Consider the following 23,798-nt stretch of genomic DNA (forward strand, 5'->3'; position numbering starts at 1 on the left):
CATCCCTCCCCTTCCCCAGTCCCTCCCCTTTCCCCTTCCTCCCGGCTTCCCTCCCTTCCTCCACTCCCACCACCGATTTCCCCCTCCCGCCCAGTACAACCAGCCTGCCCACTTCGAAGCACCTCCCGCTCACTAGCTCCACCCCCAACGTCCAGCCCCCTCTAACAGCTTCCTCTTCCCAGCGCCGAAAAGCTGGCTTCATATTCCCCACCCTATGAACCGGAAGTACGTCATGCGCTGGCGCCGGGGCACTTGTTTGGCGCGCGCGCCCTAAGATTTGGGGCTGAGCTAGCGTCTTGGGATTTCTCTTATTTCTCCTTGCTTTTTGCCTTTCTCCGGTCGCTGTTGTCTCCGATTTTCGATATGCCGTCTTCTTTGTTGGGCTCGGCAATGCCGGCGTCCACGTCGGCCGCAACCCTGCAGGAAGCTTTGGAAAATGCGGGGCGGCTCATCGACCGTCAGTTACAAGAAGACCGCATGTACCCGGACCTTTCCGATCTGCTCATGGTGTCTGCCCCAAGTGAGTGATCGTTGCCAAGTTGGTGACTGTTTCTCATCCCAAAGGACTCTCGTCTGACTCCCTAAATAGATCCTTATCCGCAGGGTGAATCGGCGAAGATATCCTGAGATCTGGGACGCTGTTTGCTGCATTTTGAAGGGCGGAAAAGAGCCCATTTTCAATGTTTTTCCTTCTCTCACTTTCTTCATTACAGGCACCTCAGGGGATAGGAATGAGGAGCAAGCCCCCATTTGAAGCAGAAAGAGGCAAAGTTTCCAGCCTTAATGAGCTTCTCATTGCCTCCAAGGGTGTATCGCTAAGACCAGATGAGAAGGATCACCTGATCCAATTCTCATCCTTGTTAATACCTCATATTAATGTTGGAGTAAAATTGAAGAGCATACGAAGTTAATTTGGAAATTTACTATGTTCGCTCAGAGATATGCTTTATTATGTATGGAGTTAGTGTAATATGAAGTCCTTAAAGATGTTAAAAAGAACTACCAGCGGAATGAAGGGAAATCAGCACTGATGATGGGTGAACACGGAGGGTAAAGCAGATTTTTATTTTTGTGCCAACAAAGAGAGGTGTCCGTAAAATATTCTGTTTATCTGTTTTAAATTAAGGCCAGGCTCCTCAAGGCATATAGAATCACACAAGTTGCTAGAAAAAAAGTGACCCCCTTTGTGAGGTGGAAATTGGAGAAGAGTAAATAAGATAAAAACAAGATTTTTGGTAAGCAAGAACCAAGATAATCTAACCAGGTTAATCTGCAATGTAAACCTAAAAGACAGCTTTGACGATTTATAAAAAGTCATTAATTGACTTATAATCAGAGAAAAGACAGAAACAAAGCGAAGAGTATTTACTCCTGGCAGCTACTTACCAGTGGGCTTGTCTTAAAAGAACTGAGTGGCCTGTTAGCAACTCTCATCCTGAATAGCGTTCTTCCCTTTGTACTCCTTATTTCTGAAAGCAAGGTGTACAAACAGTCCATACATTCTGGTCTTCTCATCATATCTGACCCCAGTCCAACCTATCCACCTTTACACACATCTACCTCTTCAGCCAAATTTCCTTTCCCTCTTCCATCCTATTCTCGACCTCCTTGTTTCAGTTATGCCGAATTTAACAGGTTTCCCATAAGAACCCCCTCTTCAGGATTTCATTTTACATGTACTCTTCATCATTTCTAGAATGTTCTTCTTTGCTTGACAAGCTATTCTTCCAGACTCCATTAAATACCACTTTCTCTGTGAAGGCTTTCTCAACCAGAAATAACTCTGGTGAGGTTTATATCCTCACCAGAGTTATTAATTCCATCCTTTGTGTTCCTACTGTAGTTTAATATGTGTAATGTTCTATTAAAATTATGTTTTAAGAGTAAATGGAGGGCTTCCCTGGTGGCGCAGTGGTTGGGAGTCCGCCTGCCGATGCAGGGGACATGGGTTCGTGCCCCGGTCCGGGAGGATCCCACATGCCGCGGAGCGGCTGGGCCCGTGAGCCATGGCCGCTGGGCCTGTGCGTCCGGAGCCTGTGCTCCGCAGCGGGAGAGGCCGCAACAGTGAGAGGCCCACATACCAGAAAAAAAAAAAAAAAAAAGAGTAAATGGAATGTCTGGGATTTGCTTCAAAAAATACATTAGAGAAAAAGTGGATAGTGACTGACATATATGAAACATGACTGGGCATGTTACTGGTAATTTTTGAAGCTGGATACTCAATACATAGGGATTGATTGCATTTGTTCTCTAGTTGTATAAATTTTAAAAATTTTCATAATACATTAAAAAATTTGTTTTATATGTCAGTTTCCCCCAACATCTTTGTACTTTAGAGAGGCTGAAAAGGTGCCTGAGTAAATAATAATAGTAAATAGTCAGAACTAAAACACCTTGCTCAGGACTAGGAAGGACAGGCTGAATAGACCAGCCTGCTCTTGTCCTTAGTGTCTGGGCTTTAGAGGAAGAGAAGGTTGCCAGTTGAGAGCAGTTTATAGAGTAGTCTGATTCTCTCCCACTCCTCCCCCCAATAAAATATTGCTTTTGTGGAATTACAGGCATACCTCATTTTATTGTGGTTTGTTTTATTGCGATTTGCAGATACTGTTTTTTTTAACAGTAGATTGGTGGCACCCCTGCCTTGTCAGGTGACAGCATTTTTTAGTAATATTTTTTAAATTAAGGTGTGTACATTGTTTTTTTAAACATAATGCTGTTGCACACTTAGATGTCAGTATAGTGTAAACATAACTTTCACGTGCACCGGAAAACCAAAATATTTATGTGACTCGCTTCTGGGCATGTTCATTTTATTGCAGTGGTCTGGAACCAAACCCACAACGTCTCTGAGGTTGCCTTTATTTGTATATTGGTCTGAGGGTGGGGGGTGGATACATAATGGGAAAAGGCATGGATTGTTTTAATCTTTAAATTTTTAAGTGGGAAAGGAAATGCTGTTTTTTCCCCAGTCAGTATTTTGTTTGTCCACAGTTGTTTTTATCTGAGAATAACAAAGCTGTTTTATAATATTTTTCCCATTTCAGATTAGTAAAATAATAGGAAAACACTATAAATTATTGAACTAAACATTTCTTTTCTTATGGAGAAAGTCTTTGTGAAAGATAACCTTCTGTTCGGTGTTGAAATCAGTAATTGCACCCCATCTTAACATTGGAATTTATCAGGCCTCCTTTATGTCAGATCAGAACTACTTTATTCTCTCTATACCTTTAGAACCAGATGCACAATTTTTTTGTAGCTTGCAATACTTCTGTATGCCCATTTGACGTCCAATACATTATTATTTTAAATAAATGCTTTTTATTTTATTTTATTTTTTGTAGATAATCCCACTGTTTCTGGCATGTCAGATATGGATTATCCTCTACAAGGACCTGGTTTGCTGTCAGTACCCAACCTGCCAGAGATCAGTTCCATTCGAAGAGTTCCTCTCCCACCTGAACTTGTTGAACAGTTTGGACGTATCCTATTACTTTGTATTTAACTCTTTAAAAAATTTAAAAATTGGTATTCTCATTATTATAATTCTAGTTTTGTGTTTAATTAGCACATTGTGTATAAGTTCATATAAGGTTTTATTTAAAATACATTTTAAGTATGTGGGTAGTTTGCCATGTGCCTAGAAAATTTCATGTAAAATTGAGTGTTGAAAATTGAGTCACATTTTAATTGTTTGGGGACATTGAGGAGAGTAAATTGTTTATTAGCAACTCTGCATTTTTGAATGATATATGGCAAGGCATTACTTTCCAATTAAGTGCTATACAGGGAAATTTTTTACTACCACTCTTTTTCAGTTCAAAGACCCATGATTTTTGTTTTTATTTTTTCCTGTATGTTAACATTTTAGAACTGGGAACTGGCTCTGAAAATGTTTAAAATAAAACTGCAAGGTATTTTCTCCTGGAAATACCCCCAAAAAAGTTTTTGGTGTGTTTTTACACTTACTGGTGTCTTAGAATTGAAGTTTATAATTTATTGTATTTCTAAGGATTACAGTAAGAATCTGTATCTAAAGGTATAAGAAACTGAAGTATTGATACTATTGCCATCTTCATAGACTGAGAAGTTAGAGGAGTTTTCTTATCCTCTAAAAATAAGATTTTATTTGTTTTTCTTACAGTGTGGCATACCCTATAAAAGGACTATATTTATAGTTCTTTGCTAGGAAGCTTTTATAAAAATCAGTCTGTAACTCTCATAATAAAGACATCAAGATGCTATATAAAAATTTAATCTGACTTTTAAAAGTATGTTAATCTGTTCAGGGTAAAGGGCTTCATATTTCAATACAGTGTGATTTAGAAAACAAAGAAATGAAAAATTAGGGAAAATGCTTGTAAAATAAATAGGAAGACTAGTAAAATCTAATCTATATTTTCATTGTTTCTCTGAGACTTTGTAAAATAGTGTTATTAAATAAATAATACACCTTATCATATACTCTACCTTTGCTTAGTTTCTTAATATTCTTTAATTCTCTGGTAATACTATACTATCTACAAGAGATATTTCTTTAATTCGGAAATTATTTTGTTTTCACAATTGTTTCGTTATCTTATAATTACGTAAATAATTCTTTGTCTATTTTTCAGTTTATACGAGGCTTGTAGATTGTCACCTGGCTGTGACTTTAGCATGCCGGCTGTTTTTGTTTTTTGTTTTTTCATAAATTTATTTACTTTTATTTGTGGCTGCATTCGGTCTTTGTTGCTGAGTGCAGGCTTTCTCTGTTTGTGGCGAGCGCGGGCTTCTCTTGTTGCAGAGCATGGGCTCTAGACTTGCGGGCTTCAGTAGTTGTGGCGCGTGGGCTTCGTTGCTCCATGGCATGTGGGATCTTCCTGGACCAGGGATCGAACCCGTGTCCCCTGCATTGGCAGGCGGATTCTTAATCACTGCACCACCAGGGAAGTCCCTGTTTTTTGTTTTTTTTGTTTTTTTTTAATCACTCTTTTATACCATTGGAAAAACTGGTCCAGTGAAACAGATTATACTGTTAAAGTCCAATGGTATTACTCAGAATCAATACTTTTTAAAAAAGTTAGTAATGGCAAAAACATTACATTTGTTATTTAGAGTACATTTTAAATGGTCAGATAGCTTTATTTAGAAGTTATAATATTTCTGTCATACACTATGGCTTTCATTAAACTCATTGGAAATAAAGATAATTCATTTGCTCTTTTGATTGAAGAGTGAATAAGTCATGATTTTTTAATCATACATTTTATTTTATTTTATTTTATTTATTTATTGCGGTACGCGGGCCTCTCACTGTTGTGGCCTCTCCCGTTGCGGAGCACGGGCTCCGGACGCGCGCAGGCTCAGCGGCCATGGCTCACGGGCCTAGCCGCTCCATGGCATGTGCAATCTTCCCGGACTGGGGCACGAACCTGTATCGCCTGCATCGGCAGGCGGACTCTCAACCACTGCGCCACCAGGGAAGCCCTAATCATACATTTTAAATCAAAATCTTTTGAAACAAGTTTAAGAAAAATGAGATTGAAATCTTTCTACCTTACATCCACACTACCTCAGATATGCAGTGTAACTGCATGATGGGCGTGTTCCCTGCTATCAGTAGAGCTTGGCTCACAATCGACAGTGACATATTTATGTGGAACTACGAAGATGGGTATGTATTTATGACTGGTTTGCTTTAGCATGATTAGAATTTAAATTATCTTTATTACAACTAATATTCTACTCATTAAAAGCTGCCTGGTTTATCTTTGATTCTTCTAACATCCGGGTCAGTGCTTCTCAGTATACATACCAACCTGGGGATGGGGTTAAAATGTGGATTATGTTTTAGTCATTAAGGCTCAGGAGTCTGCGTTTGTAACAAGCTCCCAGGTGATGCTGGGGATCTGGGTACCACTCTGAGTAGCAGCAGTCTTATTTCCCAAACTCCTATAATAATGATAGTCTAGCAGTAATTCTTTGAGGGACGGTTTGAGATTTTTAAAGACCTCTGTTTTCCCTGCATATCATGGAGTGGGAGGATGTTAGTTTATTGAAGTATCTTAACAGTTTTGTTGTTATTCTGTGGGCTTGACCTTGTGTAAATTAAATGTGTATAAAAGAGTCTGAGTGAAGGCCCAAGGCATTCTTGCTTAAATAAAGTTTATTGATGTGATGATCTTACTCTTGGCTATTTGGAGAAAAATTTTACCTTCCAGTTCTCCATCATATTATCTTTAGGTGAGGGGTGAGATAACCAGAGGAAGATCCATATTAAGATGTAACTCTTGCTCCTGAGTAGTTAACATACTTGTTAGAAACATACAGTGTCATTGAATCAAAATTGACACTATATGAGAACTTGTAGCTTAAACCATTTTTGTTTGCTGTTCTTTTTTAATTAGAAATTTTCCTAGCTATTTTTATTGTTGAAATGGTATATAGTCATAATAATAGTGATATAAGGTTGTGATTGTTCTTCATGTATCATGAACGTTGCCCCAGTTTGTTATATTACACATAACATATTCATTTTTATACTAAAGAGTAGAACCTGTTCATTTAGGCATTGATCTCTTCAAGAAAACCTAATGCAAGAAAATTACAAAATAGATAAATGTGAGAATAATTTCATTGAAAAGAGTTTTCACTTTAATGAAGTTTTTATATTTCCATTGACTTCTAACTTATTCATTTAAAAACCACATTGAGCTTATCATGTATCACTTTTTGTGCTTGAACAGTACTGAATAAACATAGTCCCTGCCCACATGGAAAGTGTGGTTCAACCTTATTGTGTGTTCAAACTAAACTCATTTAAAGAAAAATTATTTGAACATTGTCTATTGAAAAAATCAAGGCACAGGTACTGGATATAAATCTTTACTTCCTAAATTCAGTTCTATAAAAACCTTAGCCTTCATTTCAGTTATTCTGATAGCTTTCTATTATAAATCCCAGTTCCATCTGGATGATACAAACGTAATGTTGTTCAGTTCACTTTTCTCGAATCCCCAGCTCTCCCAATATTGTTCTTAGTCCTGGGGGCTGTGTCAGTTGTTGAAGGAGCCTGTGTAATTCCACAGCATTGGGAAAATGGGGAAACCTGGCCCCATGTAGGTTGCCATGTAGGTGTTTTCTGTCCACTTGTGTGGCCCTTTGCAGGACAACCAGTTTTCCTCAAAGTCTGGATCATTTTTTTTTTTCTTGGTATTTATCCTGCTTGCTGTTCTCTGAGCTTATTGGATCTAGGTTTGAAGTCTTTGTTATTTTTGAAAAATTTTCAACCATTGTCTTATTAAAGTATTTGTGCCTTCCTGTTCTCTTCCTTTCTTTTCTGAGATTTGTTATACTTTTGTTAGACTGCTTGATGTTTTCCAACAAATTTTGGATGCTCTGTTTGGATGCTCCACTCTTTTTTCTCTTTTTATTTCAATTTGGACAATTTCTATTGACCTTTAACTTCATGTTTACTGATTCTTTCGTCAAGTCTACTGAAAAGTCCATATAAGATATTCTTTGTGCTGTGCTTTTTATTTCTAACATTTTCACTGGCTTATTTCTAATTATTTTCATTGCTCTGCTGAAATGCCTTACCTGTTTATACATATTGCTCATCTTTTTTATTAGAGCCTATACTATGTTGATTATTTTAAATTTCCTGTCTGATAGTTCAGACATCTGACTCTGCTTCTGTTGATTGCTTTGTTTCTTGACACTGGGGCTTTTTTTTGCTTGCTCTTTTGCTCATGTTTTGTTACTCAAAGCCAGACACCATGTATAGGACAGTGAATACTGCAATAAATACCCTTTATCCTTAGAAGTGGGCATGTCTCTTCCTTTGCTAGAGCCTAGCAGGTAGGCCTTTATTGTGAGGGAGTTGACTTTTTCCAACTCAGGAGTTAAGCCGATTGTAGTTTTGTTGTTGCAGTGGTACCTTCAGTGGACCACAGGTTTCAAATTCCTTTAGAAGTATTTTGCACTTAGCGTACAGATTGGGTTGCTGGATTTTTTCTCAGTGTTCCTGTTTCTCCCCCAGCAATAGGCTCTCCCTGTGAGCCTGTGCTTCTGAGAGGGTCCTCTTGCCCCTGCCGCAGCAGCAGACTGTTATTGCTTGAGACTTGCAACCTGGTGGGGGGGGATGTTTGGAATGGGGACCAGCATTCCGCTTTTTCCTGGTTTACGCTTAGCCTTAGGTAGGCCTGTGTGCCTGAGTCTTGGAACTAAAACAGTTTTGTTTGCTGATTCATTATATTCTATAGTCTTGAAGAACATTATAAAACTTTTTCCTTTACATGTATAACATGCTTTTCTTCAACTGTTGACAGAGGAGACCTTGCCTATTTTGATGGACTTAATGAGACTATTCTTGCTGTGGGACTTGTGAAACCAAAAGCTGGTAAGAAATAAAAATATAAAGATTAAATTATGTTTGTACATAAGATTCCAAATGTTTTAGGACTAAATGATATTATACTTTAAGTAATTAACTTTCCTATTGAAGTTTTGTCCTAAATTACTTCTAATTAGAAATACAAAAAGTGATTAGGAATATTTAACAATTTACTCACCTTATGGTATAAATGAGTCTGCCTTTAAAATTGTTAAACTACAATTCTTGAATTTTATCTTGCTTTTTGTTAGTCTTTTTTTTTTTACCTCTTCAAGTTTGCATAAGTTTTCTTTTTCTTTTTTTACATCTTTATTGGAGTATAATTAATTGCTTTACAATGGTGTGTTAGTTTCTACTTTATGACAAAGTGAATCATTTATACATATACATATGTTCCCATATCTCCTCCCTCTTGCGTCTCCCTCCCTCCCACCCTCCCTATCCCACCCATCCAGGTGGTCACAAGGCACCGAGCTGATCTCCCTGTGCTATGCGGCTGCTTCCCACTAGCTATCTACTTTACGTTTGGTAGTGTATATATGTCCATGCCACGCTCTCACTTTGTCACAGCTTACCCTTCCCCCTTCACATGTCCTCAAGTCCATTCTCCAGTAGGGTCTGTGTCTTTATTCCCGTCTTACCCCTAGGTTCTTCATGACTTTTTTTTTTCTTATATTCCATATATATGTGTTAGCATACGGTATTTGTCTTGCTCTTTCTGACTTACTTCACTCTGTATGACAGACTCTAGGTCCATCCACCTCACTACAAATAACTCAATTTCGTTTCTTTTTATGGCTGAGTAATATTCCATTGTATATATGTGCCACATCTTCTTTATCCATTCATCCGATGATGGACACTTAGGTTGTTTCCATCTCCTGGCTATTGTAAATAGAGCTGCAATGAACATTTGGGTACATGACTATTTTTGAATTATGGTTTTCTCAGGGTATATGCCCAGTAGTGGGATTGCTGGGTCATATGGTAGTTCTATTTGTAGTTTTTCAAGGAACCTCCATACTGTTCTCCATAGTGGCTGTACCAATTCACATTCCCACCAGCAGTGCAAGAGTGTTCCCTTTTCTCCACACCCTCTCCAGCATTTATTGTTTCTAGATTTTCTGATGATGGCCATTCTGACCGGTGTGAGATGATATCTCATTGTAGTTTTGATTTGTATTTCTCTAATGATTAATGATGTTGAGCATTCTTTCATGTGTTTGTTGGCAATCTGTATATCTTCTTTGGAGAAATGTCTATTTAGGTCTTCTGCGCATTTTTGGATTGGGTTGTTTGTTTTTTTGTTATTGAGCTGCATGAGCTGCTTATAAATTTTGGAGATTAGTCCTTTGTCAGTTGCTTCATTTGCAAATATTTTCTCCCATTCTGAGGGTTGTCTTTTGGTCTTGTTTATGGTTTCCTTTGCTGTGCAAAAGCTTTGAAGTTTCATTAGGTCCCATTTGTTTATTTTTGTTTTTATTTCCATTTCTCTAAGAGGTGGGTCAAAAAGGATCTTGCTGTGATTTATGTCATAGAGTGTTCTGCCTATGTTTTCCTCTAAGAGTTTGATAGTTTCTGGCCTTACATTTAGGTCTTTAATCCATTTTGAGCTTATTTTTGTGTATGGTGTTAGGGAGTGTTCTAATCTCATACTTTTACATGTACGTGTCCAGTTTTCCCAGCACCACTTATTGAAGAGGCTGTCCTTTCTCCACTGTACATTCCTGCCTCCTTTGTCAAAGATAAGGTGACCATATGTGCGGGGGTTTATCTCTGGGCTTTCTATCCTGTTCCATTGATCTATATTTCTGTTTTTGTGCCAGTACCATACTGTCTTGATTACTGTAGCTTTGTAGTATAGTCTGAAGTCAGGGAGCCTGATTCCTCCAGCTCCATTTTTTGTTCTCAAGATTGCTTTGGCTATTCGGGGTCTTTTGTGTTTCCATACAAATTGTGAAATTTTTTGTTCTAGTTCTGTGAAAAATGCCATTGGTAGTTTGATAGGGATTGCATTGAATCTGTAGATTGCTTTGGGTAGTATAGTCATTTTCACAATGTTGATTCTTCCAATCCAAGAACATGGTATATCTCTCCATCTGTTTGTATGATCTTTAATTTCTTTCATCAGTGTCTTATAGTTTTCTGCATACAGGTCTTTTGTCTCCTTAGGTAGGTTTATTCCTAGGTATTTTATTCTTTTTGTTGCAGTGGTAAATAGGAGTGTTTCCTTAATTGCTCTTTCAGATTTTTCATTATTAGTGTATAGGATTGCAAAAGATTTCTGTGCATTACTTTTGTATCCTGCTACTTTACCAAATTCATTGATTAGCTCTAGTAGTTTTCTGGTAGCATCTTTAGGATTCTCTATGTATAGTATCATGTCATCTGCAAACAGCGACAGCTTTACTTTCTCTTTTCCACCTTGGATTCCTTTTATTTCTTTTTCTTCTCTGATTGCTGTGGCTAAAACTTCCCAAATTATGTTGAATAGTAGTGGTGAGATTGGAGAGCCTTGTCTTGTTACTGGTCTTAGAGGAAATGGTTTCAGTTTTTTACCATTGAGAATGATGTTGGCTGTGGGTTTGTCATATATGGCCTTTATTATGTTGAGGTAAGTTCCCTCTGTGCCTACTTTCTGGAGAGTTTTTTTTTTTTTTTTTGCGATACGCAGGCCTCTCACTGTTGTAGCATCTCCTGTTGCGGAGCACAGGCTCCAGACGTGCAGGGTCAGTGGCCATGGCTCACAGGCCCAGCCGCTCCGCGGCATGTGGTATCTTCCCAGACTGGGGCACGAACCCGTGTCCCCTGCATCGGCAGGCGGACTCTCAACCACTGCGCCACCAGGGAAGCCCAGTGTATGATCCTTGTAACGTGCTGTTGGATTCTGTTTGCTAGTATTTTGTTGAGGATTTTTGCATCTATGTTCATCAATTATATTGGCCTGTAGTTTTCTTTTTTTGTGACATCTTTGTCTGGTTTTAGTATCAGGGTGATGGTGGCCTTGTAGAATGAGTTTGGGAGTGTTCCTTCCTCTGCTACATTTTGGAAGAGTTTGAGAAGGATAGGTGTTAGCTCTTCTCTAAATGTTTCATAGAATTCCCCTGTGAAGCCATCTGGTCCTGGGCTTTTGTTTGCTGGAAGATTTTTAGTCACAGTCTCAATTTCAGTGCTTATGATTGGTCTGTTTATATTTTCTGTTTCTTCCAGGCTCAGTCTCGGAAGGTTGTACTTTTCTAAGAATTTGTCCATTTCTTCCAGGTTGTCCATTTTATTGGCATATAGTTGCTTGTAGTCATCTTTCATGATCCTCTGTATTTCTGCAATGTCAGTTTTTACTTCTCCTTTTTCATTTCGTATTCTGTTGATTTGAATCTTCTCCCTTATTTTCTTGAGTCTGGCTAATGGTTTATCCCTTTTGTTTATCTTCTCAAAGAAGCAGCTTTTGGTTTTATTGATCTTTGCTATTGTTTCCTTCATTTCTTTTTCATTTATTTCTGATCTGATCTTTATGATTTCTTTCCTTCTGCTAACTTTGGGGGTTTTTTGTTCTTCTTTCTCTAATTGTTTTTGGTATAAGATTAGGTTGTTTATTTAAGATGTTTCTTGAGGTAGAATTGTATTGCTATAAACTTCCCTCTTAGAACTGCTTTTCCTGTATCGCATACGTTTTGGGTCATCCTGTTTTCGTTGTCATTTGTTTGTAGGTGTTTTTTGATTTCCTCTTTGATTTCTTCAGTGATTTCTTGGTTATTTAGTAGTGTATTGTTTAGCCTCCCTGTGTTTGTATTTTTTACAGGTTTTTTTTCCTGTAATTGATATCTAGTCTCATAGCATTGTGCTCGGAAAAGATACTTGATACGATTTCGATTTTCTTAAATTTACCAAGGCTTGATTTGTGACCCAAGATATGATCTCTCCTGGAGAATGTTCCAAGAGCACTTGAGAAGAAAGTGTATTCTGTTGTTTTTGGATGGAATGTCCTATAAATATCAATTAAGTCCATCTTGTTTAATGTGTCATTTAAAGCTTGTGTTTCCTTATTTATTTTCTTTTTTGAATCCGTTCATTGGTGAAAGTGGGGTGTTAAAGTCCCCTTCTATGATTGTTGTAACACTAATTCTAAATGTCATTAAATACTGAAGTGTTTGTGTCTAAGATTTGGGGTTTTTGTTTGTTTGGCTGGTTTTTTTACTATTATCTACTTATTTAAATGATCATAAGTGGTAACGTTTTAGCATCAACATTAAATTAGCTTTACACTTTTCATATGCTGGTTAACCCACAGCTCATATTAAAGGTAACCATATTCTGTTAATGCTTAAATGATGGGTGTTTTCCAGAAAATAGTGCCTAACTCTTGTTTACTTTATCTTAGGCATATTTCAACCTCACGTACGACATCTTCTGGTTTTGGCAACCCCTGTGGATATAGTGATTCTTGGACTCAGTTATACTAATTTGCAAACAGGTAGAGCAACCCACATGTTGTGGGGGCTTTGGGGGTTTGTTTTTTTGGCCACACCCTGCATGGTATGTGGAACTTCCCTGACCAGGGATGGAACCCGCACCCCCTGCAGTGGAAGCGCAGAGTCTTAACCACTGGACCACCAGGGAAGTCCCCACATGTTGTGTTTTTTAAAATAAAATATGTTGCCCAGTTTAATATTATAATTGAAAACTAATCTTTTTCACTAAGTTAACTTTCTGGTCTATTTGCTCATAGGAAAATATTTCCCTGTAGGTATGGTATCTTTCAGGTTAATAACTCCACCAGAAATTATTTTGGATTTATTTACCATATCAGTGTACATTTCTTAAATGTCCAATATAAAGGAAGGGTAGTAGAAGAGAAATAGTTGCCCCAGTGATTTTTAAATAATACCTTCAATTTCTTCATTTTTAATTTTTTGAATGGCCATTTTAACATATGGAACATTGAAATGTATATTATTCTTTCCTTTAAAGTAAGAAGCCATCAATTAATTTGTTACAAGCACATTCAGTGGTTTCTTTTGCATTCTACCAGTGTTTTAGGTAAAATAATGTTGAATTTCAGAGCCTCAAATTGATGATTATTGGGGTGGGGTGGGGGGAAAAAAGAAAAAATTAATGATTATTACTACCATATCCCTAGGCTTTTTTCCAAAATTTAATGCTTTGGGTTAGTTTTTTTATTTGATGTTTTACTATGTTATATATATATGTGCTATATATTTTACATATGTTATATATACATACTGTAGGTTCTATTTAACATGAATTATAAAACTTTTCATATCAGACTTTTTATAGTAATTTTGAAATGTATGTTATACATACATTTTTTTGAAATTTTTGAGCATATCATGAACTCAGTAAGGATATCAATTCTGAAGATAATACAGTGATTGTTTTAAAACTTTTAAAAAGCTCTTAAAATGATTCCTATATTCTTTCTTTTAAAAAAAATAGGTTCTGGAGTTCTCAATGACAGTATGTGTGGTGGAATGCAGTTACTTCCAGATCCTTTATATTCTCTTCCTACTGATAATACTTACCTTTTAACAATAACTTCCACTGATAATGGCAGAATTTTCTTGGCTGGAAAGGATGGCTGTTTATATGAAGTAGCATACCAAGTAAGTCTGGCATTTGTAAACATTTTCATTTTCCTCCCTCTTGATGGAGTAAGACTAGATAAGCTTTTGTCTTTTCTTTTTAATTAATTTTTTTATTGGAGGATAGTTGATTTACAGTGTTGTGTTAGTTTCTGATAAGCTTTAGTCTTTATCTTCTAATTATATAGCACGTTAATATATTCTTATGGAAAGTAGTCAAACATGCAGTTAAAGTTGTAGTCCTTCATGACTACACCATACCTGTAAAACCCAGTCCTCCCCGCAAAGGTAACAGCCATTATCAGTTCTGTATATGTCCTTGTAGAATATGATGCATACATTTCTAAATACCTATAAATGTCTTTAAATATCTATAGATAATATGTATGTATTTATTTGTGCGTATACATGTATACGAATACATAGTATACTTCTGTGTATATGTTTTTACTTGTATTATTGCTTAAGTTTTGTTTCATATTGGCTTTTTTTCCTTTTTCTGCCTTTTTTTTCCCCCCACGCCGTGTGGCTTGCGGGATCTTAGTTCCCCGACCAGGGATTGAAACTGGGCCAAGGCAGTGAAAGTGGCGAGCCCTAACCAATGGACCACCAGGAAATTCCCATAATTGGCTTTTTTCATTTAACTGTGCCTTGAAAGTCTTTCCTTGTCAGTATCTGGTAGATAGATATGTGTTATGTTTTGTGATTGCTGCATGATTGTCCATAAAATGGATGTATTGATACATGATTGAACAATTCCTTTCTTGATAGACTTCTAGGTTTTTATTATACCTTTCAGAAATGATGGTGTGATAAGTGTTCTTTTACAAGCCTCCTTGTGCACATGTGTAGAAGTTTTCTAGTGTGGAGACTTAGAATTCTAATAGTTGTATTATAGTATATGTGTATTGAAAACTGAATTTTCTATTTTCATTTTGCCCTCTTAAGAGTTTTAGACTCATAGCAGGCATCTTTGATTGTATCCCTTTCCTCTCCCTCCTCACTCTCACTAACCCTGGTATTTTATAACTTATTAATTTTGACCAGTCAGATAGAACACAATTGTTTTTTATTACTAGTTGGGTTGAGCATCTTTTCATGTATTTATTGGTCATTTGTGTTTACTCTGAAATGTCTTTGTATCCTTTGCTCCATTATTTTTTCCCCCTTACTGTATTGTTGCCTTTATCATAAGGTAAACAGTAGGAAACTGATAAGACAAGTATTCTCATAGGCACACAGCTAATTAGTGGCAGAGATAAGATTAGAACTGAGGTTAGCATTTTTATGTTATATTGTATCTCTTCCTTACCCAATTTCTCTTGGTTTTGTTAACTACAAAAAGAAGATTTTGTTGTAGATTTAAGTATGGCAAAACTCGATCATTGAGGGGCAGACTGTAGATTATGATGGTGGTGGCTACTATTTTTTAAATTTCCTTTTAGCAGTAGTGGGAAGAGATAAAAATACCTCTATCCTATGTACTTTTGACACTTATAAACTACGCTTATTATTTCCCTTACTGCTTTCAAATAGGAGTTTTTAAGATAATTAAAATGAGTTCACTAACATAGCATTACTGAGGTTGCTGGAATAGACATAGCTGATTTCATTGAGAGCAGTGATTTGATTTTCGTTAAATACATTTTCTATTTTTAATTACAGGACTGAACTCAGTACTTCTCAGTACTTATTTTTGAGTAGTATGTCTTACTTTACAATTATTGGTATTTTACTAAGATTTGAGGATCTTTATAAACATGAGTATATTATAGTTGCTATGATGGAGGTACCTACATTTACAAGTCTTATGTCTTTCAATTTTTTCTTTGAAGGCAGAAGCAGGCTGGTTTAGCCAGAGGTGTAGGAAAATAAACCACTCAAAGAGTGCACTTTCTTTCCTTGTTCCTTCGTTACTACAGTTCACATTCTCAGAAGATGGTGAGTAGAAAACAAATTCGGCAAACAAAAAATTTTAACAAATCACTGACCTAACATTTTCTTCAGAAATTCTCATTCTTAATTGAAACAGTTTCTTACTAAACAGTATTTGTTATATATTCATATCATCTTTTAAAGGGAGAAGGGATGATAAAACAGCATGAGTTTTATTCCCAAGTTCCTATAAATGTAGCACCATAGAACATGTGTCTACAGTAGCTATATATACTTAAACCACCCGTGTCTGTGTTTGTGAGAGAGTTAGACATTCAGACATTTAATACATGTTTTGCCTGGTCTGAAAGAAATTCCCAGCATAAAATGAATATATCTGAGTTTTTAATTGAGAGATTTAGGCAGGTGAAGTAATTTTAAAATGCTTCAGTAAACTAAGATAAATATATCTAAAAATGTTAATATGACTGAATTTTTAAATTATTTTCTTTTACACAATGAGTTATTAAACTAAACTGGAAGTTTCTTGAAGGAATGGACCAGGTATAATTATTTTATGTGTTTCTAGCATATAGTAAGCATTCATTAAATGTTGAATGTAGGAATAATTTGGAACTTGTTTTTGGTTTGGCTTATAATTAATTTAAAGGACAGAATAACTTATATGTGATGCTCTTAACCCAGTAACAGTATTTGATGTTTGCTTTTTTCGCGTGCTGTCTGACCTGAATGCTTCTTGGATTTGTCCTTGTGCAGCTACCTTAAGACTTACCTGCAAAACAAAAGAAAAGCCCTGAATGTAAATCAGCAATTTTAATTGGTTGTAAGTGGCTACTGTGTTTGATTTGTTAACCTCCGTTTTTTTTCTTCCTCTGTCTTATTTTTAGATCCTATTGTTCAAATTGCAATTGATAATTCAAGAAATATTTTATATACACGATCGGAGAAAGGAGTAATACAGGTAAGTATTAATATTATACCACCATATAAGAGGGGAAGAATATCCCTGTTTTTAAGGAACAAGGTTTAGTCACTCTTGGGCTTTTCCTATGAACTGTGTGCTTTAAAAAAAAAACAAAAACCGCTGCTTAAGGCCCCCTTTTTATGAAATTGTTAATCTCTGAATGTTTTCATACCTATATGAAGTACCAAAATTAAAGGATCCCTAAAAAGGAAAAGTTTACTTAATAAAAATTTATTTAAAAGGTTATTTTATAAAGTGTATACAGTTTATAATCATGTTTAAGTGGGTATGATTTTTTATTCACAGGTGTATGATTTGGGCCATGATGGACAAGGAATGAACAGAGTTGCCTCAGTGTCACAGAATTCTATTGTTTCTGCTGCTGGAAACATTGCTAGGTAATATGTAATTTATTCTCAGGTATTTCATTTGCAGGCATGATTATATTATTTATATGCAGTATACTAAAATTATTCCCTCCTCGAAATATCTCCAGAAAGTAAGAAATGTTGAAGGAGGTGACATTGTAGGTTATGTTTGAAACAGTTGCTAGCAATGCTTCCTTTTATTCTTATGTTGGATGGTTTGAAACATAAGGCAGACCGGTTTTACAGTGTAAAGGACAGCTTGACCTGTGATTTTCCCTGGAGTTTGAAATTATGCTCTAAGTGGTCTGTGCAGGCATTATAGGTATTATGACTAGGAAACTGCAAGTCTCAAAGTTTCCTCTTTTTTAACTACTCCACCCTTTTAACAGGTCTACATGGTAGTTTCATTGGTCTGATAATGGACACAAGTACATTTCGGGAAATACAGAATTTCACAGTTGTATTAGCCTCACTGTATTCTTGAGGAAACTAAAACTAAGGATGTTATGATTTGCCTGAGGTCTAACTCCTAAGTAAGATCCAACCTAAAAGCCAAGTTTTCAGACACTATACACTGAGATCTGAGATCCAACCTAAAAGCCAAGTTTTCAGACACTATACACTGCTATTTGCATATGTCACAAGTGACTTAGCTGCAGAAACTCTCTTCACCTAACAAAGACCTCAGATTTTCAATTTCTGTTTTCTGTGTGCCTGGGTCACTGCTACAATCAGTATCCTAGTGATAGCATGTTTTCCTTGGTCTTCAATGACCAAAAAATTCTCAAGGCAGGCAATTTGAAACAAAGTTTCCTTTTACTTCTTCTAATTTTGGGGGGAAAGATTTTTTCAGATCCACAGAAAAATGAAAAGAATAGCATGATAAAATCTGATATACCTTTTATCTAAATTCACCAGTTGTTAACATTTTGCCGTATTTGCTCACTCTTAAGACCTATTTGAAAGTAAGTTGCAGACATGACTTTCACCCTTAAATCCTTCAGCTTCCATCTCCTAAGCTCTTATATACTATATTATCTTTACCACACCTAAAAAATTAATAATTTTATAATGTTATCCTAATTATATAGTCCATATTAAAATTACTCAGTACTCCTCCAGATCTTTCATAGCTGTTTTTCTTTACATTTTTCTCCACGTTCAGCCAGAGCACATGAGCTACGTTGGTCATTAGTCTCTTTAATATAAAACGGACCTCTTACTGCCTTTTTCAAATGTTGACATTTAGTGGGGAGGGGCAGGAGAGTTATTTGTAGAATATCCCATTTTCTGAATTTTTTTTTCCTTATCTATAGATTCAGGGTAATATTGTTTTTAGTTTATTTATTTATTTATTTATTTGGTTTTGCCAGGTCTTAGTTGTGGCTCCAGGGCTCCTTAGTTGCAGCAAGAGGCCTCCTTAGCTGTGGCATGAGAACTCATAGTTGCAGCATGCCTGTGGGATCTAGTTCCCTGACCAGGGATCAAATCCAGGCCCCCAGCTTTGGGAGCGCAGAGTCTTATCCACTGCGCCACCAGGGAAGTCCCAGGATAATATTTTTTTTAGCCAATATCACATACATGATGCGAACTTCTTACAGTATTACATTAAGAGGCACATAGTACCAGTTTTCCTATTATGAACACTTGGTTAAGGTGGTATTCACCAGATCTCACCATTATGAAGGTTCATTTTCCCCCCCTTTTTTTTGCGGTACACAGGCCTCTCACTGTTGTGGCCTCTCACTGTTGTGGCCTCTCCCATTGCGGAGCACGGGCTCCCGACGCGCAGGCTCAGCGGCCATGGCTCACGGGCCTAGCCGCTCCGCGGCATGTGGAATCTTCCTGGACCGGGGCACGAACCCGTGTCCCCTGCATCGGCAGGCGGACTCTCAACCACTGCGCCACCAGGGAAGCCCTCCCCCTTTTTAATTAGTGATAATCCTTTCAATGATATTTTGATGCTCTAAGGACACCTTATTCCCCATTAACCATTTACCCAATGGATTTAGCTTTCTTTTATGGTCTTTGAAAAAAGATTACTCTTAACAATATTAATGTAAAGAACACACATTCAAGGGTTTTTGCCAATTCTTGCTCCTTTTGCACTACTTTCCTAAAAAATAGCCTTAAAACTATTTTAGCATGTTTAAACATGTAAAAATCCTACTGGAGGGGCTTCCCTAGTGGCGCAGTGGTTGAGAGTCCGCCTGCCGATGGCAGGGGACACGGGTTCGTGCCCCGATCCGGGAAGATTCCACATTCCGCGGAGCGGCTGGGCACGTGAGCCATGGCTGCTGAGCCTGCACATCCGGAGCCTGTGCTCCGCAACAGGAGAGGCCACAACAGTGAGAGGCCCGCGTACCACAAAAAAAAAAAAAAAATCTTGGTGGAATATATTCCTTGTAATTGAGTAGATATACTTTAAAAATAAACTTTAGTTTTTCTTTCTTCTAGGACCATAGATCGTTCTGTTTTTAAACCAATTGTTCAAATAGCAGTGATTGAAAACTCCGAATCACTGGACTGTCAGTTATTGGCTGTCACACATGCAGGTATGTTGTTTTATTTATATGTGTGCTTTAATGTGATAACTTTTTATAAGCTTCAGGTTTGGAAATTTATGACTGAAAATATGTTTTTACTTCTGTATCAATTATAAGCCATACTAATAATTCGTAAAATTAAGGCTTTTGAAAAATCAGAAGTTTCCACTCACTCTGTCTCCTCATTTTATAGATGTAAAACCAGGCCTGAAAGGTAAAGTGGCTAACATTTAGTGACTGAATGGAACACAGGCTGAACTGAACTGGAGCCTGAACTGGAACACAGGCTCCCTTGTCTTATACTTGTAGGTTCTTTCTACTGAAATGTGTTGATTTACCTCTCAATTCCAAGTGATGTCTTAGAAACCACTTCAGCTGGTAGTATGCATGATGATTTAAGATCAGTCAGGAAAGTGATATATGGCTTTAACAGAGTTCTGTGTTTTTCTGTGGAATTGTTTCAACAACACATGTACCTCATGTCTTTTATTTCCTGTTAATAATGGATAATTTTACCCCATCATCAGGTGTAAGACTATATTTCAGCACTTGTCCGTTCAGACAGCCATGGACACGCCCTAATACATTGACACTGGTCCACATCCGCTTACCTCCTGGATTCTCAGCATCTTCAACGGTGGAAAAGCCTTCAAAAGTACATAAAGCTCTTTATAGTAAAGGTAAATTCTGAAATACTATCAGATTTAATATTAGAGTCTTAAAATTATTAAAATTAGAATGCATTTTGAGGCATTTGAAATTAACAGATTTCCAGTGAAGTTCAGGATGTTATGGGTTTTTTTAGTCCAGGAACTCATTTTCTATATGAGCTTATATTTCAAATTTTTCATTGGCATATATATGAAAAATATAATTTTTTAAAGTATCTAAGTACTTTTAAAATTGTTTTATTAGCCTTGTACATGAACTCACTGGTCAAAATCAGTGTTATAAACTGTTATAAAGTTATAAACTGCTATAAACTTAAAATGACTTTCCTGATACCACGCCTGCTTTATCAGTGTCTTTATGGATATGGAGAGTTTTGCCTGTCAAAATATGAAATTTTAATAACAAACTCTTTTGAATTAATAGTTAAGTTTAAAAAATGAGATTCTAGTTAAACATCAAAACTTGAAAAATCCATATGTGGTTTTCCCCAATATGAGAAAGCATTCGTAAAACAATTTGTTTTTATTTTCTAATCATTTTAAAGCCTTTTCTCTGCTATTGTACTGTGTCTTCTAATATTTTATTTTTCAACACCCAAATTAAACTTTCCTTCACAAATAGAATTTTTTCAAGTACATTGTATCATGTACCTTCATAGCATTTTTAATAACAGCTTTAATTGAGATATAATTTACATACCTTTTAAAATGTACAATCTATTAGTGTTTAGTTTATTCATGGAGTTGTACAACGATCACTACTCTCTAATTTCGGAACATTTTCATCACTGCAGAAAGAAACCCTGTACCCATTAGCTGTCACTCCCTGTTTCCCCCTTCTCCCAGCCCTGGGAAATCACTAGTCTACTTTCTGTTTCTATGGATTTGCCTCTTTTGGACATTTCCTTTAAATGGAGTTGGAAAATACAGGACTGGCTTCTTTCACTTAGCATAATGCTTTCAAGGTTTATCTATTGTAGCAGGTTTTTTTTTTTTTTTTTTTTTTTTGCTGAATAATATTTCATTGTGTGAGTGTACCACATTATAATTACCCATTCATCATTTGGTGGGCATTTGGGTTGTTTCTCTTTTTTGGCTATTATGAATGATGTTGTTATAAACATTTAGGTACAAGTTTTTGAGTGGACACATTTTCATTTCTTTTGGCTATATACCTAAGAATGGAATGCTGGATCATATGGTAACTTTAGAAATGTTAAAATGTGAAAAAAAAAGTTGTGTTTACCTGAAAGAAATGCAGTATAAGGTCTAGAACACTTAATAATGCTACCCTGGCACTAATTATATATCCTTTTAGGGGATTTATTGTTTATTTTGTGACTTGTTTATTTATAAAGATTAATGCTGTATATTTATGTATCTGTATTAATGTCACTAATTGTTAATGTCACTAATAATCATAATAATTATGATTATTGAGGATATATATTATTTGACATCATATAAGATTTTACATATTAAACTTTTAGGTATTCTACTGATGGCAGCCTCAGAAAATGAAGATAATGACATTTTGTGGTGTGTCAACCATGATACATTTCCTTTCCAAAAGCCAATGATGGAAACCCAGGTAAGTTATCCTGAGAGATTATAAAGAATTTTTTACATAATTTTAAGTGAAGAATAAAATTATGAGAAACTTTATCTTCTGATTTATTACTGTTTGCTTCTAATAATCTAATATGATTAGCAGTCATACTGAAAAGAAGTATATACTGTTAATTTTTTGTTTTTCCTCTGTGAGATTAGAAGTCATTATGGTACTCGTTAAAAAAACCTTTAACAAAAACATTGGAACCCTTTTAGAATGTTCTTCATAATGTACCTGAAAATGCCTATATCTTTTCTGAAATGATCTTTGTCCCACTTAAATATATTATATTTTTAGTTATTATGAGGCCATGCATTATAGTTATGACTTAGAATTTTATTCTTATGATCTCTTTAATTTGTAGTTCCGCCTAAATATTTAACGTTTTTTCTTTTAATTATAGAAAATTTCAAATATATGCAAAAAATAGAATGGCAAACTGAACCCCACATTAAGAAATTACCTATTTCTCCATCTTGTTTCATATCTCTTCCCCACGTATATAAATGTATACACACAAACACATGATTGTGTTTTAAAAGTAAATATCACGTATACCACAAAGTCAGCAGAGAGGTCCTGGGTGAGAGGTGCGGCCCCAGCCTATCCTGGCCCAATCCCACACCTAGGCCACCCACCCCAGCCCCCAGCCCAGGAGATGCTGAGAGGAGGCCATCTCTACTCACTCCCCTTGCTGTCCCCTACTCCACTCCCATCTGTCCTCCTAGATGCCCTAGCATAGCTCATGTTACCTGCCCCCAGAGGCTGCTGATCAAACGAGATAGACCAACCCCCACTAGGGTGTGAATGTCTGAGACTCTCTTTGGAGCCATCTCTTTAAAGGCATTTTGGTTCTAGTGTCACTAGCTGCTTCTGGTTATTTTCAAACGTGAACCCGTCTGGTTAGGGGGAGTGGGAAAAGGTGTGTGTAGATGGGAGGAGGAAGAACCAGTTCCTGGGAATGGGGGCATGGTTTGAATGGGCTCTTCCAAGTTTCTGACATGGCCTAAGCAGCTGGGGTAGAGTCAGGAGGTAGGTATGGAGGCAAGGAGCACCTTTCTCAAATTCTTTTCTTTATCCTTTGAACTTTACTGAGCACATACTGTGTTGCCTCATTATGCGACAGACTGTAAGGATTCAGAACTCAGGAAGATATAAACCCTGTCTTGATGGGAGCACAGTGTTAGCGGGTGCAGGTTTGAAATCTGGCTTTATTTCCTCAAAGCAGTGACTCAGAGGACTAACGTGTCTCTGGTCCTCAATTTCCTAATCTATAACAGTTTTAATAGTACCTACCTCTGTGGGGTGGTTGTGTGATTAAATGAGTTCATGTGTGTAAGGTGCTGAGAACACTACCTGGCACACAGGAAGCACTCGATAAACGTTAGCTACTTTTAAAGTAGATACTATATATCATATATATCATATCACTTCACCTCTATAATACTTGAGTTCTCAAACAAATGTGGACTTTAAATATATATATATAAATATAGCTCATGAACTTTAATCAAATTCTGGTCTCCCAAAAACAGCTATACAAGACATTAAGTCAATGGAAAAATTCTTTATTGACTGGGCATTAGATTGTATTAGAGAAATGTTAATATTCTTACATGTTAGGATAGTATAGTGGTTATGTTAGAAAACATCCTTATTTTTAAGAGGTGCATGCAAAAGTATTTAGTGGTGACATATTCATAACTTTCAAATGGTTCAATAAATGAAAAAATATAGAAAGAAGAAAGCAAATAGGGCAAAATG

The 23,798-nt window shown here is 36.5% G+C and overlaps 1 protein-coding gene across 2 annotated transcripts in view; it reads left to right on the forward strand.

The window, feature by feature from the left end:
• Window positions 1-220: 220 nt before the first annotated feature.
• NUP155 (nucleoporin 155) overlaps window positions 221-23,798 on the forward strand; it is a 62,023-nt gene continuing 38,445 nt past the window's right edge. The window contains exons 1-12 of one of the 2 annotated variants that reach the window (XM_027092673.1): window positions 221-520; window positions 3,345-3,482; window positions 5,560-5,656; window positions 8,313-8,383; window positions 12,756-12,848; window positions 13,832-13,998; window positions 15,813-15,918; window positions 16,761-16,834; window positions 17,144-17,235; window positions 19,663-19,760; window positions 20,279-20,431; window positions 21,913-22,013. In XM_027092673.1, coding sequence (XP_026948474.1) covers window positions 364-520; window positions 3,345-3,482; window positions 5,560-5,656; window positions 8,313-8,383; window positions 12,756-12,848; window positions 13,832-13,998; window positions 15,813-15,918; window positions 16,761-16,834; window positions 17,144-17,235; window positions 19,663-19,760; window positions 20,279-20,431; window positions 21,913-22,013 — 1,347 coding nt within the window. In that variant the 5' untranslated portion in view covers window positions 221-363. The remainder of the gene's footprint in view (window positions 521-3,344; window positions 3,483-5,559; window positions 5,657-8,312; window positions 8,384-12,755; window positions 12,849-13,831; window positions 13,999-15,812; window positions 15,919-16,760; window positions 16,835-17,143; window positions 17,236-19,662; window positions 19,761-20,278; window positions 20,432-21,912; window positions 22,014-23,798) is intronic. The other variant, XM_027092674.1, reaches the window with a different exon arrangement.

This window comes from Aethalodelphis obliquidens, unplaced genomic scaffold (genome assembly GCF_003676395.1).
Source record: "Aethalodelphis obliquidens isolate GAN/ISIS:26980383/991018 unplaced genomic scaffold, ASM367639v1 scaffold80, whole genome shotgun sequence".
NCBI lineage: Eukaryota > Metazoa > Chordata > Mammalia > Artiodactyla > Delphinidae > Aethalodelphis > Aethalodelphis obliquidens.